This window comes from Momordica charantia (assembly GCF_013281855.1).
Source record: "Momordica charantia cultivar OHB3-1 chromosome 4 unlocalized genomic scaffold, Mcharantia_2.0 BLBB01000004.1, whole genome shotgun sequence".
NCBI lineage: Eukaryota > Viridiplantae > Streptophyta > Magnoliopsida > Cucurbitales > Cucurbitaceae > Momordica > Momordica charantia.
The window spans coordinates 20,272,560-20,297,387 of NW_028275162.1; the positions used below are offsets into that span (position 1 = coordinate 20,272,560).

The 24,828-nt window shown below is 31.8% G+C and overlaps 1 protein-coding gene and 1 non-coding gene across 2 annotated transcripts; both read right to left on the reverse strand.

The window, feature by feature from the left end:
- Positions 1-5,385: 5,385 nt before the first annotated feature.
- Positions 5,386-5,467, reverse strand: TRNAS-AGA (transfer RNA serine (anticodon AGA)). Its single transcript has one exon. It is a non-coding gene; the product is annotated as a tRNA-Ser (tRNA).
- Positions 5,468-9,798: 4,331 nt separating this feature from the next.
- LOC111020053 (uncharacterized) lies at positions 9,799-22,861 on the reverse strand. The gene is made up of 6 exons (XM_088122980.1): positions 22,676-22,861; positions 17,016-17,091; positions 16,086-16,920; positions 14,202-14,438; positions 13,914-14,116; positions 9,799-10,700 (listed from the first exon to the last, which is right to left on the reverse strand). The coding sequence occupies exons 1-6, from the start codon at positions 22,859-22,861 to the stop codon at positions 9,799-9,801; spliced, it is 2,439 nt and encodes an 812-aa protein (XP_087979106.1).
- Positions 22,862-24,828: the final 1,967 nt, after the last annotated feature.

The following is a 24,828-nucleotide window of genomic DNA, read 5'->3' on the forward strand; positions in this document are numbered from 1 at the left end:
ATAATAACTTAAAATGAAGGTGCTAATTTTTTTCTTTTTATAAAAATGTAATTGTTGACAAATTCAAAGAATTCACAAGTATTTTGAATAATAAAAAAAATAATTACAAAAGAGGAAGAAAGAATAATTGTAAGCAAAAATGAAATAAAAGGTGTCATACACAACTTTATTAAATAAAAACTCATATGTGACTTTGATATAAGGAAAAATGAGAGACTAAAGTAGAGAACAAATCGAGATCTGAGTTGTTAATCGGAAATTTTAAGGAAGAAGACCTTTTTATAATCCTAGAGAATTGGATGGTTATAAAACTTTTACAATCTCAAAGTCCTTTGATATTCTATGATTAATCTATGCTATATATAAATGGAACTATGAATGAAAATTTTTACCTTCCATTTTTGTCCTCAACTTTTTAATAGATACTCATTCACCCTTCAAACTTCTACGGGACATGATTGTTCGGATCAAGGTGTCTGTTGAGATAAGTTAATCCAAAGAAAATTATATACATTTTTCTTTCGTCCAAAACTCATGTTTGAGACAGTATCTCTAAATCTTCCTTCAAGAGTGAGAATTGTATTACTCGTTAGAAACTGGTAGTACAAGTGATTGATAATGATGAAAGAATATGAAAGTAATGAGAGTTGTGGAAATTAGGGACCTCTGTTAGCGACGATGAAGACGACGTTGGTGTCATATTTCTGCGATCGGAGGTTTATTTATCCATCCTTTTCATTGTTGATCAATCATATATATAGACTTAGGCATCACTGTCCTATTTTCAATGGTTAAGTATGATTCAATTAATTTCATTCAATTCGCTCTGTATATATATAAAAGTTACTCATTTCTTTTACCGGAAAACAAAAAAAAAAATGGAGACGAAAGAAAAATGAAAAAATATGCACCGGACAATTGAGAAATTAAGAGAAAAGTTATAAAATACCAAAACAATAGAATTGTCAAAAACAAAATAAAGATTTAAAAACTATAAATATACTCAACAAAGGTCATCTGAAGAATGGATTTTCAACTTTTTCATATATTTTATTTTATAATTTTTATATTTATATGTAGTATTATATGTAATTTAAAATATCATATTTCATACTTAATTTTCTTTTCTTTTTTTTTCGCTTCGAATCCATACTGATTCATGAATTGAAAAAGATGTTACCATGTACCTATTATAATGCGAAAATATTTAAATCTGAAACATCCATGTTCTGCTATTATAGTGGAAAAATTCAACTTTCTAAATTTTGCTTAAACCTTTTTTTTCTCTATTTTTTTTTTTAGAAATTTGCTTAAACTATTTTTGTTCATGTAGATGATGATGGAATCATATTTAGAAATAATATATTAAAGCAATACAATAGCATTTTCTCTTCTTTCACTCCATTGAGTGTAAAATTAGACAAAAAATTGGCTCATAAAAAAGGTGCATACACAATCAGAGCACAAAAACAATTATATCATAATTTACTACGGCTAGAAGACTAACCAAGATACTTTCGATTATATTCTAGAAAAGATTATCCTTTAATGAATGTCGAATTTATTTCGTTAATTTTTTAATTTTTTTTAAAAATTCAACTTACATAATTCTTATTAAATATATTTCCTTCTTTTCATGTTATTCAAAAATCAAACCCTTCGATACTAAACAATTACCTATGATATAGTTCACAACTTTCATTTAAATTACATTACATGTACTTGTATCTGATCATACATATGTTCATTTTTTCTCTCTTTTATTAACTTTTAAATGCATGTTAAATATTTAATATTTAATATTTAAACTCAACAGAAAAAAATATTCATTCAAAATGTGAAATTTTATCGCAAAATATTATGTTCCAAAATTTTTAAACCACGTACAACATGTCACAACCATACTAGAAGATAGTAGGTTTGTGTCGCCCACATAGTGAACAAGTGGTGGCGGCACTCACGTGTCGCCCATCGGACCATGTTGAGGGCCGAGAAAGAAGTGTTGTGATGCGATCAAGGATGATGGTACATTACCTATCACACCTCAAGGATGTGCACAAGAATGCCTAGAGAAGGTGTACACATAATGCAAGACGAAGGCGATGTTAGTGGTGTCAGTGACAAGCTCAGTGGGGGCTAGTTGGGGTCCCTAGCCATGACCCTAGAAGTCGGAGTTCCGTCAAGAGTTTGGACGAGTAGCTTTAGAGTTAGATGCATATTAGTGAGATATGCAAGCACGCCAAGTTTCGTGTCAATCGGAGTTCAGATGTGCGCTCTATGTTGGTGAGTGACTTCTCGTCACTTTGCATGTACACGCTTGACAGACCAAGATTGCCTTAAAATGTACTAGAGGGGGAGGCATGGTGTCAGATCTCCACCACCCCTGAGCTTTGTGGCCTAAGTGAGCTACCCCATGACACATACGTGTGTCATGACATGGGTGAGCGTTGCAAAACGACATCTTTCTTTGAGAATGAGAATCTCAAGGATAGTGTCGGGCGGTTATTGTGTCCACACAACTGTGCTGACAACACGTGCAAGTATATATGAAATCGTCGGTTGTAGTACGTAACGAGGTCGTATCCACAAAGATTTTTGGATAATATTTTAACTATACGTGTAGATACCAACAAAGAAAAATATAAAGAGTTCGGTGTATGGAAATTATCTAGAAGAAATATAAAAACAACAAGACAACAGATGCTTGCAGCAGACACGATTATCGAAGCTGTCGACAACAAAAAGCTCTAACACAAAACGCGATAATGACGGGTTAACAAATATGGAAAAGGCGAGGGAGATTCATCATATTTTCACAGGTTATCAACCTACCCTATAGCTTACTAACATCTATTAATGCCCAATTCAACTCGATTCTCTTCCGAAACACCTCAAACATAAGTAAGTACAACTCACATTGCTAAATACCCAAGCAATAAACGCAAGCCCTAGGCATGATTAGGGGACTCCATTCCTGAGTATCCCTAATGCTATAGAAAAGTGCTAATCACGAATAAAGCACATCAGCACCCATAAGCCCTCCCGAGTCAATACAGTAGCTAACAAACACGACAGAGTGGCCAACAATGTCACGCAAGAATGAAGAAATATAGAACAACTTTATTAAAAAATAGTGTAGCAGCTAGAGGTTCAGTATCAAATTAGTTACAACATGTAAATCCCCAAAATGGGATTTAGCTTATAATGGGGGAAGAAAATAAAATGGAAGAAAGGAAAATACAACCCATTTCAAGGCAGCAGCAGAGAAGAAGAAGTAGATAACTCATCGAAGCAGGTGAGCCTCCTCTTTCCGTAGTCAGCTATTGCCCCGCAAATGGAGATGTTCCATCCTCTTGTCTTTTCAGCTCTCCAATTTTGTCTCTCTTGGGCTCTGTGTGTCTGTCGGCTAGGGTAGAACATCCTTTAAATATCGGGTTCCGTTTTTAGGGCACCCAGCAGAAATTTGTACAAACACGGTAAATCCCGTGTCTGGGTTGTTACTGCATAGTGAATCCATGCTACAGCTTTGCTTCGCTCCAGCTTTCATCTGCTCTGACTTGAACATGTTTCATCTACTCTTCTCTAGACTCAACACTCTTTTCATACTTTGTCTTCATTTTCCAAACCTGTACGATTAAACTAGAAATAAGAACATTTAGTGCAATATTTAGCTAGAGCATTCAAGACCTGAGACTTTTAGCTTGGATTCCAATTTCTAATCTTTTCTAGGCTAAATGCGCACTAAAACCAACACACTTTAACAATTCTTTGCATAAAATCACCAAAATAATACTAGAATAACTCTCTTTTGGAGAGTTATCAGCGGCACAGGTGTGCCAAAATTGCGCCTTGTCCCATGGGTTGAAGGTTGCACATAGGGGCCGTTATGCGGTACGATATGCTCAAATAACACGACACGGGTACGAGAGTCGTCGTGCCTTGATTATGTCTGGATGTATGGATGTCCGAAGGGTCTTAATCATAAATACAAGCTCGTGGATCTGTTCTCGGTATGCATGCTTAAGTGAGCATCGAAGCCCGATGACATCTATTTGGTCCCTAAGTTTAACAAAGTAATAGGTGGTCTGCGAACTTTAGAAAGTGGTTCTAAATGGTCCATGAGGTTATTTGAACATTTACCGGAAAAATGATATAGTATAATTGAGTTGACAAATTTTAAATGACATGACAATATTAAATAAATTTATATTATTTCTATCTTATGTGTATTATCGTATAACAAAAAGAAAAATAATAATAAATTATAATATCTTAAACATCTTTTTATATATCGTCTAACATTGAATCAAAATCAACAAGTCGATGTTTATATATATAGTGAAAAAGTACACTCCAAAAACTTAAAAAATATGTTTAAAAGTTCGTGTAGAATAAAAAATTTATAAATTTCTTAAAAAATATATATATAAAATTATTAAATGAAATAAAACTAAATATAAAGATGATAATATATGATTTTTACTGCGAGTAAAAGAAATAGTATTAAAATTAATAATAAATTCGGGTTGGTTCGGTTCAACTCAAACTTATTTTAGGTGAATATTTGAACCAATCCAATCCATAGAATTTTCTTTTATCTGAATCTAACCCAACCTAAAGAAGTTTATAGTTGGACCCAAACTGTAGGAATTGATCGATTCTTTTGGGTTATCGAATTTTTTTAGTACCCCTATTTCTAGCCAGAAGATGTGAGACATCTAAATTTACTAAAAAAACAAGATTTGTGGCTAGTAATTTTAACGTAAAAAAAGTATTAACTTTTTCAGGTCATTTTATCATTTCCTTTAAAATAATTTGAAAAACGTGTTCGAGATTTTTTTTTTTTGAATACAACATGTGGCGGGTGAATTCGAACTCACAACCTTTTAGTGGGACATATATGACTTTACCGGTTGAACTATGCTCAAATTGACCAAAAAAAAGATTGCTCAATCAACGTTAATTTAAAATAAGCTCCTACTCAATTACATTCAATATACATAAAAGGAAAAATGATTATTGATTAATTATTTTAAAAGTATAGCTTCGCAAATGTAGCAAGAAATTTAGTTCATAGATCCCACATGAGGAAAATTTATTATTGATTAATTATTTTAAAACTATAGCACGACAAATTTAGTGAGAAAAAGAAATAATATTATTATAAAGAGGGAAAACGTGAGTGGCAAGATTCGAACGTGTTCGAGATGACTTTAGCCGGTGAACCATGATCAAATTAATAAAAAAGAAAGAGAAAAAGACGTGTTTGAAATTATTTTATCAACGTTAAATTAAAATGAGCTCCCGCTCAATTCCATTAATATACCTACAACGGTAGCATTGCAAAGTGAAAAAGAAAGAATATTATTCTTTAAAGACAAAAAACGTGAGCGGCAGGATTCGAACCTGCGCGGGCAGAGCCCACATGATTTCTAGTCATGCCCGATAACCACTCCGGCACGCCCACTTGATGTTCAATTTTATAAACTGTTTTTTATATAACAATAACAGTATTATTTAATTATTTACATAAGAATGATTTATTCTTTTTCCTTTTTACAGGGAGGATTATTTTTAGGATATGGAGAGAATATATATATATATATATATTTTTAGTTTAACAAATGAAAATATGAACCTCTAACCTTAAAAAAAGTATACATTACATTTGACAATTTGAATTATATTGAAGTTGACATATTCTAAATATGAACTAATTTTTAAAGATATTTATGTTTAAATATAGTACAAAGTAGAAAAAAAAATAGCATATTTAGGTTTGATTCAAGTTTAAACTTTATACATAATAAAAAAAAGTTAACGTGTATTATATTGAAAAAAGAAAATGAAAAGTCTATAAATTAATTTTAGAATATATATTAAACTACCCACCCAAGCATTGGTTAGCTGAGTCTAAAGTTGTATTTTTTTTTTTGACGCACGGATATATACTTTCTATTTCTAACATATCTTTTATTTCTCTAACTTTTTAAAAAGAAAAAAAATTAAATACTACTCAATATTTGAGAAAAAAAAAGAAAGATTTTTGCACCAATTTTCACTTTTGATAGCAATGTTGGTCAACACCCAACATTTATGCATCCTACAAAACCACATAATTTCTTTTCTTAGTCAATCTGCATACATCATTGGTCAAAACATTAAGATTTGAATTCCTATCCTATAAATAGTTGTACACAAAATAATAACAATAATAAATAATTTTTTTGTGAGTTTGGTTTAAATTCAAAATAATAATAATAATAATAAATAATCGAGCTTGATTTAAATTCCCATGTCGTCAACAATTTTTAAAATTTAGAGATAATTGATGGAAGTGAAAATTCCAGAATATAATAGCAACAAATCTTATGATTGCAACATTTAGATTAAATTGATTTGTATGGAATAGAATGCAAGTAACATTTAGATTGAGACATGTTTAAATTTCTTTTCCGTTCCTTAATTAGAAATTCCAAAACTGATAAACGGGTGGGATATTAGGATAAAAGAATCTAAAGTCTGCTTTAACTCGAGTGGCTTTAAGATCCTTCATGGAACATCTCGAACAAAATTCTATTTTACTCGAGTTCCTGCTCCACTCGTCACATGGTTAACAAAATTTTTATTATATGTCACTGCATTCTCAATGCTGGTGAACGGTTCATTCCTTTTGGTCGGTCACCTAGTCTTTGAAATGTATAGTCTCACAGTGGCAGCGCTAATCTTCTCCAGCACCGCATAGAAAGAATCCACCATGACATCAAACAGATTATAGTAGTTCAGATTTCCATACACCACTCCCGACGTCGTGGAAGTGAAGAGGGTGTAATTTAGTGGGATTTGTTGTAGGTTTGATGTGTACGCGAAATATGGGTACACGTTCAGCAATAATGGTACACCACTAGCGCCCACCACCTTTGCAATGTTGCTCAGAGGTCTGGCAGCTGCGATGGTGAATGCTCCAGCGAAGGGAGGGTACGAGACTCCCGTGGCGCTTATGTGGACCACTTTGGTTATCTATGGTGAAGAAATTGATAATTGATAAAAATAAAAGACGGTATAAATATAAAGAGATTAAATTGAACCAAAACTAAAACTGCAAAAACTTAATTGAACTAAGCTCGAATTGTAGTGACATGCTCAAATTATAGTGACCAAATTAAAAATTTTAAAATCATATGAACTAAATTGAAACTAATTGATCCAAATTGTAAATAGTAAATTGAAACTTTTAAAACCACACCAACTAAATTGAAAAATAAACTTCCACCTTAATTTTTTTTATTTTCCGATGTGATGCTTAAAGTTTTTAATATATCCACTTATCTATTAAATACGGTATAAGTAGACTAATGAAAGTACACACCACACCATCAAAAAAAAAAAAGAAAGTACACACCACGTCATAAAAAAACTTATATAAGTAAACTATTGAAAGTACACACCATTCATAAAGAAATTTCTAATAATTGACGTATATATAAATAAGAGACTAAATCAGTCTTATTTTAAACTTTAATTTAAAATATCATGTTCTTTTTTATGCTAGTAGCCACGAGTGATTGCATTATGTTTCTAATAGCATTGGGAACGAAAGGTGTACCTGGGTCGGCAGAGACGACTTCGTTGCCAACGATAATGTATGCGATATTGACATCTGCATAACAAAGAAGCACACGAGTGTATCCAAATATTGGGCGCCATTTGGTTGGAGACGAAGCAGTGTATGTCTTCATTTCTAGTTCCCAGCTACAGGACATTTGGTTTGTCACGCATCTTATCTAAAACGCTGTGATTCGACTCAAATATCTGCACGATATCGATGCTGCACCGCCTGTACAGGTTTATATCACATCATTTGATTGCAGCAGATTGTCATCGTTCAGCCCGTAGTTCACTTCGATGTTGCCCAAACCATCTACCAACGTAAATTAAAGGTGTGTTTTATTAGTATAATGAAAAATAGAAATGATTAATGAAAAATAGAAATGTATTCTTCGTTGATAGATAGAAGCTTCTTACTCAGGAGAGGAGAGGAAGTTGATGGGAAAGAAGAGCGCCCACAGAAGGTCCATTGTGAATTTGTGAGATAATGGAAAAGATGGGAAATTGATTTAAGGAAGTTGGGTTTTATAACCCATTCGTGTTTCTTTATTATCTAAAATTTTAAATAAAAAAAATAGTAAAAGTTTTATAGGAAAATTAAAATTTTAAATTAAATATTCATAGTTTTTTAATGTTATAATTTGATATTTGTTATGCGTTAAAAATAATAAAATAATATTTTTATCCTATGTTTTAGAAAGGAAAAAAACAACTGAAATTAGGAACCAGAAACAAAAAACTTGTTTTGTTATTTAAAAAATTTCTACATAATTTTAGAAATGTTTGTGTTTCTAACAAACGAGAAACAAGAAACAATGACAATTAGCAAACAATTAGGTTTTTAAAAGAATAAAAATGAGAAATAAGAAAGGGAAACGTTATCAAATGAGCTTTAAATGACTAGTTTTATTACTGCCTGCATTTGAATAGGATTTTTCTCTCATTTATTTGATTTTATAATTAAATAAATGTTAAAATAAACTTAATTACATTCCAAATAAAATAACTTATTAAAAGTAGCACGGTAACATGAATAATAACCAAATAGAATATTATAAGTTAATAAACATTCTCATTTTCTTATAAAATGTACTTATTGGTAAATAGAATGCATTCACAAGTATTTTAAAAATTAAGAAAAAAATTACAAAATAAAACAAAATAACAATGGTAGGAGAAAGGAAAAATTAAAGACGTGTGCTCTATACAACTTTCAAAAATAGATTTACCTCTCACTTGATAATTGTTAAACAAATCCCAATATGTGACTTCAATAAAAAGAAAAACGACAGACTAATCGTAGAGAACAAGTGGAGTTCTAATTCTAAGTGGTTAGATAAGAAAAATGGTGAAAGAAATACCTATTTTTACAGTTGTAGAGAATTAAAAAGATATAAAAGTTTTATTGTATTTAAATTTTTGTTGATTTACGTTAATCTATATATTTTGTTTATTAAAAATTTTGATAAATGTTTTTAGTCATTTTTATTATGCAAAACCTATCAAATAAAAAGGTTGATATACCTTGTCTTTTCGCTCTATATAATGCCATTTGGACTATGTCTATTTAAATATTATATCTAAATAAAAATAAAAATTTATAAATATAATACATTACTAAAACATATATAATTCACCAAGTTATAAAATAATAATTTTAATCATTTTCTCGGACCCACATGCACTTTAAATATTTATAGTGAGAAAATGAGAGATTCCAATATTTTTATATTCTGTATAAAAACAAAATGTAATAATTATTAAATTAAAAAGCTACTTTTGAGTTTCTGGTTCACTTGGGTGAGTAGAATAAAAATATTACTGCTCAATTTTATTTAGAAAAATATAATTTTAATGTAATAATAAATCAATCCAAATAAATGAATAACATGATTCTTCAAACAAAATTTTATTTGTGGATTAAGGTCTGGCAAAACTCACTACCATGGATTACCGAAATAAAAATGCATGTCGATCCATTATATTAATGACAATTGAAACTTGTGATTACACTCTAAATTTAAGCAATAATCTTCCCTACTTAATTTAAACTTAAATGTTCTACCCCAGAAATTTAACTTTGGCCATTACTTCAATATTTGATATTTACAACCTTGATTACATGTATAAACCATGAATATAAAAAATGCACGATCTCCTAAATTTAGAGCATGAAACTCTATACCATCATCAAGGTTGAAAATGAAGTTGATGAGCCAAATTAATTTTCTTGTGTAAGATAGGGATGTTGGAGTAACATGTTAGCCGTCCATCTTCGTTGAGATCATGATCAAAGCAGCTTGCAAGAAAATCTCTTCCTTCTCTGGATAATTCTTCTGGTATATCAGCCGGTAATTCCATCTCATGCACAAGCTTTTTTATGAACTCACCACTAGTTTGGCAATTCTTCCATACTTGCTTTCCCGTAATCATTTCAACTAGAATGCAACCCAAAGACCAAATATCACATGGAGGGCTAATACTACCAAGAACAACAGATTCTGGTGACATGTATATGGGCGTTCCTTTAAACTTCGGCTTGGAACTTGCTGTAGTAGTATTTAGTACCACTTCATGGTCCTGGTGGACCCATCTCTTAGAAAGTTCGAAGTCAGCTATCTTTAACTTCATCTTGCCATCATCTCGAGGGAATGCAAGAATGTTAGTTGGTTTGAGATCGGAATGCACAAACCCTTTACTATGGATACAAGACAACCCTCTCAATATCATTTTAAGATATTCCTTCACTTGATTCTCCGGCAACTTCTTTTCTTTTTTAATCAAATTGACTAAGGTACCTCCAGCAGCATACTCCAATATCAGATTGTAACAAAGGGAAGACTCTTCAAGGGTTATCTCATCTCCAATACATTGAATAATTTCTGGGCATCCGATGAAGTGTTGTAGAATATCTTTTTCGATGACGAGCGAAGAAGATTTTGTTATGAAAGCGACTTTGACAGCAACATAGTAAATAGGTCCCATGGTTGGCTTGGCTAAGAACACTATCCCATGAGATCCTTCACCCAAAACCATAACTCGAGTCCAAGTTCCTAACGAAACACAAACGGTGGATCCTAACTGCATCCTGTCTGTAAAAGGAAAACACAAAAATCAGTAAAACGAATTTTCCTTTTAACCCCAAACCCACAATTACCTAAACCACTATATAGAGAATGTTAATTAAAAAAAAGTAATGAAAGGAATAATGGAAACCCAGGAGAGAAAAATATACCTTAGTCAGAAAAGAAAAGAAGAAAGTGATGAGTCTAGAGAGAGATCAGAGAAAAATAAGTATTTAATTTTAGTGTTATTGAAAGGTGAAATAATGGATGTATTTAAAGGAATATGAGTCCTGCTTTCTTAGTTCTAATAGGAAATGAAACTCTTCTTTATTTCAAATTTGAATCCATCTTATTTTCCGATCCCTTTTATTGTTTTCATTTATCTTCTAGTTCAAATTCATACTTTTCAATTTTAAATTTCATTTTATAGTCTAGAGCCTTGAAGAAAAAATTAATTAACTATTCTATAGTTATTGGTAGGTGAAGTAATTGATGTATTAAAAGATATTTGGGATTGTGATTCCCTTATTTTAATAGGAATCAAATCCCTCAGCTTTATTTGAAAATTCATTCATTTTAATCAATTTTAACTTTCAATTTCGGGTATAACGATTTCCACTGTCCACAATTTACTTGTTTATATATTGATTTTCACATCCTTATTTTTTCTTTTCCATTTATAGATAATAGGCTTTGGTTATAATTCTGATTGCAAATTTAGAATTTATGATAATTCATTAAATATATATTTAAATAATTTTTAAAATTTACTTTTAGTTGTATAAATATATATTTAATTAATTTAATTCTATACATACATTTGTTTTCTCTATCGATAATAGTTAGAATACAGGTTAACGTTTATTATGTAGATTTTTTTTTTCCTTTGAAAAATACTTGCATAAATGTAAACCATTGAAAAAGCCCATCATTATTGAGCCTCTCTAATTTTTGGTGAGAAACATTTTAAATTCTCTCATTTTTCTTTTAACTTTCTTTATTACTATAAAATTATTTTAAATTCTCTAAATTTTTGTACTACAAATACATTGACTAAAAACACTTAGTACTAAAAATTTTCAATTTAGTTCCCTGTATTTTAATATTTTAATTATACTTCTATGGATTATAAATATTAAAATTTTGACCGGTGAAAACCTTAACTCGCATGATATGATATTTAGTAGTTTAGTGCCAATATGAGCATAGATCAACGGTAATTGATACCTATTATTTTCCTTGAATTGATCAGTTTCTTCAAGTCATCGAATTTTTTGAACACCCTTATTTCTGAGCATCGGAACATGTCAGATATCTAAACTTATTGGAAAAATAAAATTTGTGAATAGTAATTTTAAGGTTAAAAAAAGTATTCATTTTGTAAGGTCATTTTATCATTCTCTCAAATAATTTGAAAGATATGTTCGAGATTGCTCAATCAACATTGTATTAAAATAAGCTCGTACGCAACTACATTCAAATATACATAAGGAAAAATTTATTATTGATGAATTATTTTAAAAGTATAGTATCGTAAATTTAATGAGAAATTTAATTAACTCAATTGAGGATATTATTATTATTATTATTATTTTAGTACAACATGTGGGGGTGGAAATCGAACTCACAACCTCTTAATTAAAGATATATGCCAATTACCGATGAACTATGTTCGTTTTGGCCTAAAAAAAAAAGGTATGACACAAAAATAAAAACATGAGCGGTAGGATTCAAACCTGCGCAAGCAAAGCCCACATGATTTCTAATCATGCCCGATAACCACTCCGACATGCCCACAAGATATTCAAATTCTAAAACTGTTTATTAATTAAAAAATAATATTATTAATTTATTTATATCAGAATAATTTTTTTTTTCCATTCTCACAGAGAGGATTATTTTTGTTAGTTTTGCAAGTGTCCTATCTCATCCCACATGTATGAAAAGATTCAAATCAATATAATGCTAACTTCATCGTTTAGACATTTTTTTATGAGATTCTCTTTAGGGCCAACTTAAGCTATAGGCGAGTAGGGAGGTCGTCTAAGCCCCCTAATTGTAGAAAGATCTCGTCGAACACTATGAAAATAATCTGTTGGAATGTTCGAGGATTGGGGACCCTCGAACATTCCGTGTCCTAAGTGATTTCTTGTATTATGAAAACCTTATTCTTTTTCTTATGGAAATCAAATGTAATGAGTGTTTAACTAATAAATTGAAACTCATGCTCAATTTCCATGGATATGTTATAATGAAAACTCATGAGAGAATCCTAGCTATATAAGTTCACCAAAATGAGGAATTGAGTGATAAATAGTAAACTCAAATATAAATTCCTTGCTTTGTTAACTTTGTTAATTTTGGAGAAGTCTGAGCTATCTCTATTGTTTTTTGGCTTGTTTTTGGAAAATCTAGAAGTATTGGAAGTAGAGGTGTAGAAACAGAAGGAATTGTTAGGTCTTTTAGATGCTAGAGTCTTGATGTTGGAGCATCGTTTGTTGTAGAAATTTACGGCAGTGCAATAACAAGTTTTACACGGAATTTTTACTGAAGTTCATACCGCGCGCATTTTATCGGGTTTTGTTCTAATTTTTGGGGAGCTAGAAAAATAACAAGATGGGGTTGTCTCATTATCAATCCCGAAGGGGGAATAGATCCCAAGATATCTTCAAGGGAACCCATTTTTGAGGAGGAAGTTGATGATAGGAAGCTGTTGGTTTCTTTGTTGAGCTAGAGGTTTCGACGGGTTTAAAACCACTCTTTCACGAAATAGGTTATTTATTTTCTTTGCCCATTTTATTTTCCCCATTCCCCATGAACTAAACCACATTTTTGGGGATCCATTGCTGTAATTGTGAACAGAGGCTTTCTAGCATGCTTTTACTGCTATTAAATAGAGTTATAATATTTACATCTTACTTATCTTTGTCGACCGCATCTATCAGTTTGTTTGGTCTTGTATGACTTGAAAGTGTATATAGGTAGCATGTTTGACTCTCTGTGGTTAGCTACTATTTTCTAGTAGATTTATGGATGCTTAGGGATAATGTTTGCCTAATGATGTTAATAAACTGTTCTTTATGCTTGGGTATTTAGCAATGGAAGTTGTAGATATTCATTTTTGGGTGTCTAGGAAGGGGACCACGTCGGTTTGAGCATCAGCTGCGATTTTATGCTAGAGCATCTTCTATGAGCGAGTAAAGGCATATACAAGGCTATTGGGATAAAAGAAGCCAAAACTCTGCTCAACTCCAGCTGCTTTGAGATCCTCATTGAACATCTCAAACAAAATCCCATTGTACTTCACATTTGGCCTCTTCGGAGTTCCTGCTCCACTCGCCACATGGTTCATGAAATTTTTGTTATACGTAAACTGCATTCTCAATGCCGGCGAATGACTCATTCCCTTTGGTCGGCCACCCCAATGGCAACGAAAGGCGTAGCTGGGTCGATAGGGACAACTTCGTTGCCAACGGTAATATATGCAATATTGACATCCACATAATAAGGAAGCACGTGAGCGTTAACCCAAGCATTGGCCGCCATTTGATCGGTGGCGAAGCTGTGTATGTCTTCATTTCTGGTTCCCAACCACAGGGCATTTGGTTTGCCATGCAGCGATCCAAACTGTCGTGGTTCGACTCAAATATCCGCACGATATCGATGTCACACCGCCCATACACGTTTATCACATCACTTCGTTGTGGCAGATTGTCGACGTTAAGTCCGTAGTTCACTCTGTATCGTTCATAGAAGACAACAACACTGGAAATAAGAAATAAGAAAGAGGAACATTAAATGCATACACAAGAATCGTTCTCTAACTTATCTGATTCATATTTTTTTTTGAAGAATTATTTTATAATTAAATAAATGTTAAAATAAAAATTAATTACATGTCTAACAAAATAACTTGTTCAAAGCAGTGTAACACGAATAATAACTTAACACATTTAAATTTACCAAATAGAATATTATAATTTAAGTTGTCCAAAAAAATATTATAATTTAATAAACACTCTACTTTTCTTATAAGAGTTAGCATATCTAATGCATAAACAAGTATTTTATATAATTAAAAAAAATATACAATATTAGAAGGGAAATCAAAGACATATCTATATACAACTTTTTGAAAATTGATTTACCTCTCAATTGATAATTGTTAGACAAATATCAATATGTGACTTCAATAAAATGAAAAATGAGAGACTAAGTAGAAAACAAATGGAGCTCCAAGTGGTTGGATGAGAAAAATTGTAGAAGCAAACCTATATTTATAGTCGTAGAGAATTGAATAGTTATAATTAAAACTATTAGAATTTAGTATTCTACAATTAATTATAATTAAATGGAAGATCTTAAAGAAATGATAAAATCTATCACACTCAAAGTCTTTTACATTCCATACATTTATCAAATTTCATACTAAAAGCTATATATATTTACATTAATCTACATATTTGTTTATTAAAAATTTTGATGAATATTTAATCTCATTTTTATTATTACTATCAAATAAAAAGATTGATACCTTCATCTTTCCACTATTATTAAAGTCATTTGGATTTATTTGAATCCAAATGTTATGGGTCTATTTAAATATCATACCTAAATAAACACTTAAATTTATGAATATAATACATTACTAAAACAATAATTCATCAAATAGAATATCATTGAGTTATAAAATAATAAGTTTCATAAAATAATAATTTTTATATTTTTTCAACACTCACAAAGATATGCACCTAAAAAATTTAAATATTTGTAGTCGTAAAAAATTGGGGATTCCAAGACTTTTGCTATTTTATCATAAAATGTAACCATTATTAAATTAAAAAGTTATTATTGAATTTTTAGCTCACTTGAGTGAGTACCATAGATGTAAAACGATCATCCAATTTTATTTAGAGAATAAAATCTTAACCAAGTAATAAACCAATTTAAATAAATGATCAATAAAATTATTCTTTAAATAAATTTTGTTTGTTGACTAAGGTCCAACAAAGTTCACAGCCATTTATTATTGAAATAAATAACATGTCAATTATATTGATTGTGATCAAAACTTTGCTATTATACTCTAAATTTAAGCATATTCTTCACAAATTAATTTAAACATACAAGTTGTATCACATAAACTTAACTTTGGTCATTATTTAATATTTAAAACCTTGATTACAGGTATAATCCATGAATATAAAACTGGGAGGAAGTTAAAAAGAAGTTGCACCCTGTGGTTAATCCATGAATATATAACAACGCGAGAGGGCTCGTAGCACCCCCTCTCCCTCTTCCTCATTGGTCTCCTAGATTTAGAGCATGAAACTTTAGACAATCATAAAGGTTGAAAATTAAGTTGATGAGGCGAATCAATTTTCTTGTGTAAGATAGGGATGTTGGAGTAACATGTTAGCCGTCCATCTTCGTTGAGGATCATGATCAAAGCAGCTTGCAAGAAAATCTCTTCCTTCTCTGGATAATTCTTCAGGTATATCCGCTGGTAATTCCATCTCATGCACAAGCTTTTTTATGAACTCACCAATAGTCTGACAACTCTCCCATACTCGCTTTCCCGTAATCATTTCAACTAGAATGCAACCCAAAGACCAAATATCACATGGAGGGCTAATACTACCAAGAACAACAGATTCTGGTGACATGTATATGGGCGTTCCTTTAAACTTCGGCTTGGAACTTGCTATAGTAGTATTTAGTACCACTTCATGATCCTGGTGGACCCATCTCTTAGAAAGTCCAAAGTCAGCTATTTTTAACTTCATCTTACCATCCCCTTGAGGGAATGCAAGAATGTTAGCTGGTTTGAGATCAGAATGGACGAACCCTTTACTATGGATACAAGACAACCCTCTCAATATCATTTTAAGATATTCCTTCACCAGATTCTCTGGCAATTTCCTCTGTTTTTTAATCAAATTGGCTAAGGTACCTCCAGCAGCATACTCCAGTATTAGATTGTAACAAATAGAAGACTCTTCGAGGGTTATCTCATCTCCAATACATTGAATGATTTCTGGACATCCGACAAAGTGTTGTAGAATATCTTTTTCGATGGCGAGTGAAGAAGATTTTGCTATGAAAGCGGCTTTGACAGCAACATAGTAAATAGGTCCCAAGGTTGGCTTGCCTAAGAACACTTTGCCCTGAGATCCTTCACCCAAAACCATAACTCGAGTCCAAGTCCCCAATGAAACAGAAACGGTGGGTCCTAGCTGCATCCTGTCTGTAAATTGAAATCCAAAAATCAGTAAAATGAATTACCCCGAACCCACCATAGAATATAATTAGAAAAAGTAATGAAAAGAAAATGGTATATACCGACTGAGGAAACTGAAAGAAAAGAAGAAAGTAGCTGGTTGGTGGCGGTGGCGGCAGCCGGCGGCAGGGGTAGAGTCTAGAGAGAGATCAAAGAAAACTGAAAAGAAGAAAGTAGCTGGATGGCGACGGTGACGGCGGTTGTGGAAGCCGGCGGCAGAGGTAGAGTCTGAGAGATCAAAGAAAAGTAAGTATTTAGTAAATATTTAATTTTAGTTACTGAAAGATGTATTTAAAGGAAATATAGATTCGATTTCTTAGTTCTAATAGGAAATGGAACTCCTCTTCTTTATTTCAAATTTAAACCCATTTATTATTGGATCCCTTTTATTTCTCAGATATTGTAATTTTCATTTATCTTCAAGTTCAAATTCATACTTCTTAATTTTAAATTAAATTTCATTTTCTGGTATAAATATAATGAGATGATCATTAAGGTCGTCTTTTTTTTTTTTTTTGGAAGAAAACCTTGCTTTTTCCCCTACAATATCTATTTATCTTAGTTTATAATTGTGACTGTACATTTAATTTAAAACAATTTATTTAATGTTTAAATAGTTTTTTTTGTGAGTGATAAAAGTTTATTTTAATTAAATTTATTCTATACATATTTTTCCAATGGAAGGATTCTCTTCGAAAATGTACCGCATAAATGTAAAATACTATTGAAAAATCAATGATTATTGAGCCTTTCAAAGTTTTGTAAGAAACATTTCAAATTCTCTATTTTCTTTGGCTTATTTTCTTTCTTTATCACAACAATAAAATATTTCAAGTTCCAAAAAAAATTTGGTACAATACGTTTTATTAACAAGCTTATAATTGAACTAAAATAATAATAATAATAATAATAATAATAATAACACACTTATACTATATTTAACTTTTGATTTTTTCTTCTAACTTATAACAATAATAATTCCATATATTCCAAAAAAAATATTATTAAAATTAACAATGGTTGGAAAACTCATTTCAAAATTACAATTAATCCTCGAGGTCACAAAGATAAATAGGTTAGTAATATTATCCAATGAAAAATATATTTTAATGGACTTAAATTATCAAATTTAGTATATATAATTCTATACCTCAAAGTAATAAAAATAAGAAAGCATGACTATGACTTAGAGTTTAAAGTATTTATTCTCTCTTGAAGTTAAAAGATTCAAATCTTCAATAGTATATTTTTTAATTATTATTTTAAATAATTTTTTTTATCAGATCTTCACTCCTACTTAGTAAAGAGGTCCAAGGATTGGTTTGACTAAAAACGTCACTCGACCATGAGAACCTTGACCCAAAATTATCACTTGAGAGTCGAGTCTAGATAATGAAAAGTCATGAGATCGAGAATGGCCATGCCTTCGATTCGACGTAGAAAGCAATTGGTCGGTAAAAGTGGCGGTGGAGCTAGTCTTGAGCCTTGAGATGAAGAAAAAATGAACCGACTATTTTATAGTTATTGGTAACTAAGTAATTTGATGTAATGGATTTGGGATTCTGATTTCAATAGGAATCAAATTTCTAGCGTTATTTGAAAATTTAGTTCAAATTCAAACTTTTCAGTTTTAATCCATTTCAAATTTCAATTTCGGGTATAACTTTTTCCATTATCCACAGTTTACTTATTTATATTGATTTTCACATCCTTATTTTTTCTTTTCCATTTATAGATAATAGGCTTGGTTATAATTGTGATGATATGATAATTCATTGAATATATATTTGAATAAATTTTTTAATTTACTTTTAGTTATATGAATATATCTTTAATTAATTTAATTCTATACATACATTTGTTTTCTCTGTGGATAATAGTTAGAATACAGGTTAACGTTTATTAGGTAGATTTTTTTTTTTTCAAAAAAATACCTGCATAAATGTAAACCATTGAAAAGGCCCATCATTAATGAGCCTCTCTAATTTTTGGTGAGAAACATTTTAAATTCTCTCATTTTTCTTTTTCTTTATTACTATAAAATTATTTTAAAATTCTCGGAATTTTCGTACTTCAAATACATTTACTAAAAACACCTATACTCTTACTAAAATTAAGAAACTTGCACTGGATTTAACTTTTGGAAGTCTTATATCACATGACATTACATGACGTGATATTTAGTAAATTGGTGCCAACATGAGTATAGATCAGCGGTAATTGACACCTACTATTTCCCTTGAATTGATCGGTTTTTTCAGGTCATCGAGTTTTTTGAACACCCTAATTTTTTAGGCATCGGAACACCTACTAGACGTGAGCGGCACGATTCGAACCTACGCGGGCAAAGTCCACATGATTTCTAGTCATGCCCGATAACCACTCCGGCATACACACAAGATTCTTAAATTCTAAAACTATTTATTAATTAAAACATGATATTATTTATTTATTTCTATCCGAATATTTTTTTTTTCCTTTTTCACAAGATGATTATTTTTCTTAGTTTTGGAAGTGTCATATCTCATCTCACATGTATGAAAATATTCAAACCAATGTAATGCTAACTTTATTCGTTTAGACATTTTTTATGAGATTCTCTTTAGAATTGGCTTAAGCTATATGCGAGTAAGGCGGTCGCCTAAGGTCCCTAATTGTAGAAAGGTCTCGTCGAACCCTATGAAAATAATTTGTTGGAATGTTCGAGGATTGGGGACCCTCGAACATTCCGTGTCCTAGGTGATTTCTTGTATCACGAGCACATTCTTGTTCTTTTTCTTATGGAAACCAAATGTAATGAAACGTTTAACTAAAACTTTGAAACTCACACTCAATCTCCATGGCTATGTTTTAATAAAAACTCATGAGAGAATCCTAGCTATATAAGCTCACCAAAATGAGGAATTAAGTGATAAATAGTAAACTCAAATATAAATTCCTTGTTTGGTTAATTTTGTGTGAGCTCATCTTTATTATTTTTTTTTGGGTTGTTTTTGCAGAATCTTGAGGTATTGGAAGTAGAGCTGTAGAAACAGAAGGAATTGTTAGGTCTTTTAGATGCTAGAGTCCTGATGCTGGAGCATCGTTTGCTGTAGAAATTTTTGGGCAGCACAATAACAAGTTTTACACGGAATTTTTACTGAAGTTAGTACCACGCACGTTTTATCAGGTTTTGCTCTAATTTTTGGGGGAGCTATAAAAGTAATAAGATGAGGTTGTCTCATTATCAATCCCCAAGGGGGAATAGATCCCAAGAGAGAAATTATTCCAAATTCGATGTTGAAGACAAGGAGAGAAAACCCAATTTTTAGGAGGAAGTTGATGATAGGAAGCTGAAACTGTTGGTTTCTTCACTGAGCTGGAGGTTTCGTCGGGTTTAAAAGCACTCTTTCACGAAATAGGTTATTTATTTTCTTTACCCATTTTATTTTCCCCATTCCCCATGAACTAAACCTTATTTTCAGGGGATCCCTTGCTGTAATTTGTGAACAGAGGCTTTCTAGCATGTTTTTGCTACTATTAAATAGAGTTGTTATAATATTTTCATCTTACTTATCTTTGTCGGTCGCATCTATCAGTTTGTTTGGTCTTGTATGCCTCGGAAGTGTATATAGGTAGCGTGTTTCGCTCTCTTTGTGGTTAGCTACTATTTTCTAGTATATTTATGGATGCTTAGAGATAAAGTCCACCTAACCATGCTTATAACCTGTTCTTTATGCTTGGGTATTCAGCAATGGAAGTTGTAGATATTCATTTTTGGGTGTCTCGGAAGGGAACCTAACCACGTCGGTTTGAGCATCAGTTGCGATTTTATGGTACAACATCTTCTATAAGTTAGTAAAGGCATATAGTGATCTCTCCCATTTCATTTGTTTCCCTTTTCTGTTAGTTTTGTCAAAGCATTTCTATGCCCCAGAATCTTTGATTTACAGTACTTTCTTTCTTGGAATTTCTTTCTACATTTTATAGTATTATAGTTAGTTCTAGTTATACAACATTGATTATCTTTTATTTGCATTTTTTTTGTAATCTTAAATGCACGCTTAGAGTAATATCCTTAGTCCTTGTGGATTTCGACCTCATTTATTCTACAATCGATTAGAATAGTGTATACTTGCATTTGCATTCACATCATTCGTGGACACGCAATATGTAACAACCACTTTGCAGCTGCCCAACGTTGGAAGCATCTGGACCGCTTGTTTCTGTGTAATGATTCTTTCTATTCTATCTAGATGCAAACATTTCTCACCTTCAATGGTCCAAGTCTCATCACCGTGCTATTGCTTTGCATCTCTATGCTTCCTCCAGAGCCCGTGATACGAGTATTTTAAATCCTTTCGGTTTGAGGAATGCTGGTCTCGGAATTTAGATTGTGAGCAGATTATATAAAGGGATGGTGTTTGAGAATTTTGAAATGAAAATAAATGATACAATGCAAGTGTACACCCGTCACAAGTAGTAAAACATTCCGAGTATCGATCCTTAGGGACAAATGAAGTCTTTTTTTTTGTTTTTATAAAAAATATTAATGATCGGTGACTTTGCAATTGATTTAGGGGTAACAAATATCAAGGATAATGTTGGTTTTGGTATTTTAAGACTCAACGCAATAAACTCAGCCCAATTATTTCAAATTAACTAAGAATACAACAATATTTTCCAACTAGGCGCCAGACGCCTCTCATAAATTTTCTTCGGTTTTACTTCGCTATCTTCTTATGTCTATGTGATTTTGAAGGTATAAGTTCATTCCTAATATGTCTATTACACTGCTTACCAAATGATTTATTTCCACTCAACCATGGGAAAATGTTTGGTTCTTTGTAGTCTTAAACTCTCTTGGTGGATCCAATTGATTTATTACCTATACTGGATATCTAGTTGAACATTCATCCTGAGAATCCAACCAAGGTGTCAGACGGTCCTCCTTGCACTTGTATCTTTCTTTATGGTTTTCTTGAAAAGTTCATTATGCACTATGAAAATAGACATATTAAAAAGTTTAGAAAAATAAAAGATTGGAATTTAAATAAGCAGTAAACTAAAACTTCTCTCCTATAGATTTAACTTTGAAGAACTTTCGGAGGCTTCAGACTTTCAACTCATTTCCTCGAGCTCATTCAATCTTCCTTCAGCTACAATCATGTCATAGTTTCTCCTCTTTAAAGCCCAATATGCTTCATGGTTTAACTCGAGTGGTAGGTTTGATATTTTTCTACAATTGCTTTTGGGAATTGAGACTTTGGTTTCAATAACATAAAATCCTTCATTTGCATATGTCTCATCCTCTTATGTTTCTTTATTTTCTTCATCCATGAGATGTATGGTGAATTCCTCATTTTGTATGTCTTAGAGAAAACTTTTGAGGGAAAGGAGAGAGTGGTCCCATATCTATAAGAGAGTTGTCGTGAAAAGAATTTTGAAGAAAATGAGAGAGTGATCTCATAGCTGTAAGTGGTGGGTTTGAGCCTACTACAATCTCATCATTTGAAATTATATCATTCTCTTCCTTTTCTAATCCATTTTCTTCATTCTGGAGATGAATGTTGAACACCCCCTTATGTATGTCCTGCTTATCCTTCAAAACTTGTTGAGGGAATGGAGAGAGTGGTTCTAAATCTATGAGCATTGGGTTTCGGACTATTGCTACCTTAAATTCATCTTTTTGTTCAATTACCTCAACCGACTACTCTGGTTTAACTTCTTTCTCCTTCTCTACCTCGTTGGTCATATCAAGGATTTTTGGATCATCATTTTCCACTTGGAACTTAGGTTCTTCATAAACTAGCTCGCCCCCTAGGTTCGCTGCCTCACTTTGCTCTTCTCCTTCTCGCATCGTGGGTTCCGCATTGGTAGGCACTGCTTCTAATGTGATGTTCCTCCACTCCTCGGCCAATTGCCCCATTCGAATTTGCACGTTGCATATTGCTGCATCATTCTTGTCATAAATTCCATCATCATCTCTTCAAGCTTGCAACTTTGCGACGTCTCCACTTGTTCTGGCATCCATTATTGATCGTAATCTTGCTGAGGTCGCATCGGGAATTCTTGTGGGAATGTTTGCTCATATTGCTGGGTAGGATGAGAATAATTTTCATCATATTGTCTTCCCCACCAGAATTTTGAATGATCACCCCAACCTTGGTTGAAGGTGTTCGGATAAGGGCTTGAATTCCAATGATTCTGTTGTTGACCTACAAAATAATTAGAATTAGGATTAGATGGACAATAATCAAATGGATGGTTACCACCACAATATATACAAGGAAATTGATTTTCATTAACTCTAGAAAAGTTACTTCCCATTGCTTTGTTATGCTGCATTTGAAACATCGATGGAACTGGAACATTCCAAGGTGAAAAGGAATCCATCTCAAGGACTTTTTGTTGGATGAAAGAATAAAAGTATCTCCCTACTTTTTTTCTCTCTTTTTTTTTTGCAGTTTCTAAGTTTCTGTTCTCTTTTGAACCGATGAAATGTTCTTTTAGTTTCAAGATCTAAGGGCAACAGAAATGAATCCGTGCTCATGAACTGAACAACAACCTTTGAGCTTTTGATGTAAAATTGAAAACTTTTTAAGAACAGAAACAACAATCACAAAAACCGATCAGAAAAATTAATAAAAGACTAAATCAAATTAGTCCCCGACAACGGCGCCAAAAACTTGTTTGGGATTTTTGAAATGAAAATAAATGATAGAGTGCAAGTGTACACCCGTCACAAGTAGTAAAACGGAAAGAGTATTCCGAGTATCGATCCTCAGGGACAAATGAAGTCTATTTTTTTATATAAAAATTGTTAATGATCGGTGACTTTGCAATTGATTTAGGGGTAACAAATCTCAAGGATAATGTTGGTTTTGGTATTTTAAGACTCAATGAAATAAACTCAGCCCAATTATTTCAAATTCACTAAGAATACAACAATTTTTTCCAACTAGGCGCCAAGCGCCTCTCATAAATTTTCTTCGGTTTTAATTCGCCATCTTCTTATGTCTGAGTGATTTTAAAGGTATAAGTCCATTCCTAATATGTCTATTAGAAAAAGGATCTTAATTTAATGAAACTCAACTGTAACCTTAGGTCGAGGTCCTATGTCTAGGCTACCCGAGCAAAATCTTTATGTCTAAAGTATTTCTCTCCAAAGTTAAATCATTAAGGTTGTGAGAATTATCAACCCTTTAAGTATTGATGCTAGGTTAAAACACTAATCGGCCAAATCAAGTTTTAACTTATGAAAACAACTTTAAGTGATAAAAGAGGAGAAAAACGCCTTTTGCCTTGTTGGATTTTAATAAACTTTAGCTAACTATCCATAACCGGGCTTGGAAAAAATAAATTTAGCTCATGACAATAAAGGAAAAATAAAATTGAATGTTGATGGAAGTAGACGACATGAATAAAAAATAAATAGAATTAAAACAAGTTGAAATGGTGGAGTTGTAACCCAAATGACCTAACTCGTTCTCTTTCAAGATTGTGGAGCAATACTCAGTCGATTCCTCAAGGTTGAGTGATTACAACTTAGTAATAAGAGATAGAGAAAGAAGTGAATATCAAGAACTTGTTGGAATTTTAATTAAATAAAATCAATCTTACAATTCAAGAATAACAAGCTGGAAATAAATGGTGAACTTGAAATAAGCAAGGGTTAAAAGAATAACAACTCAAAAATTAAAGGGAAAACGTAAGTAAGCTGAGAATAAAGTGTCTAAAGCTTAAAATGATCACTTTGGATGATGATTGAGATGTATGAGCTGCTGAATTTATAGGGACTTCAAGGTGGTTAGGAGGTTGAGAGCTTTGTCGAGAGCCATCCATTTCAAACACCTTTAAATTGGTTTGTTGTTGAATTGACAATCTTCAATGGAA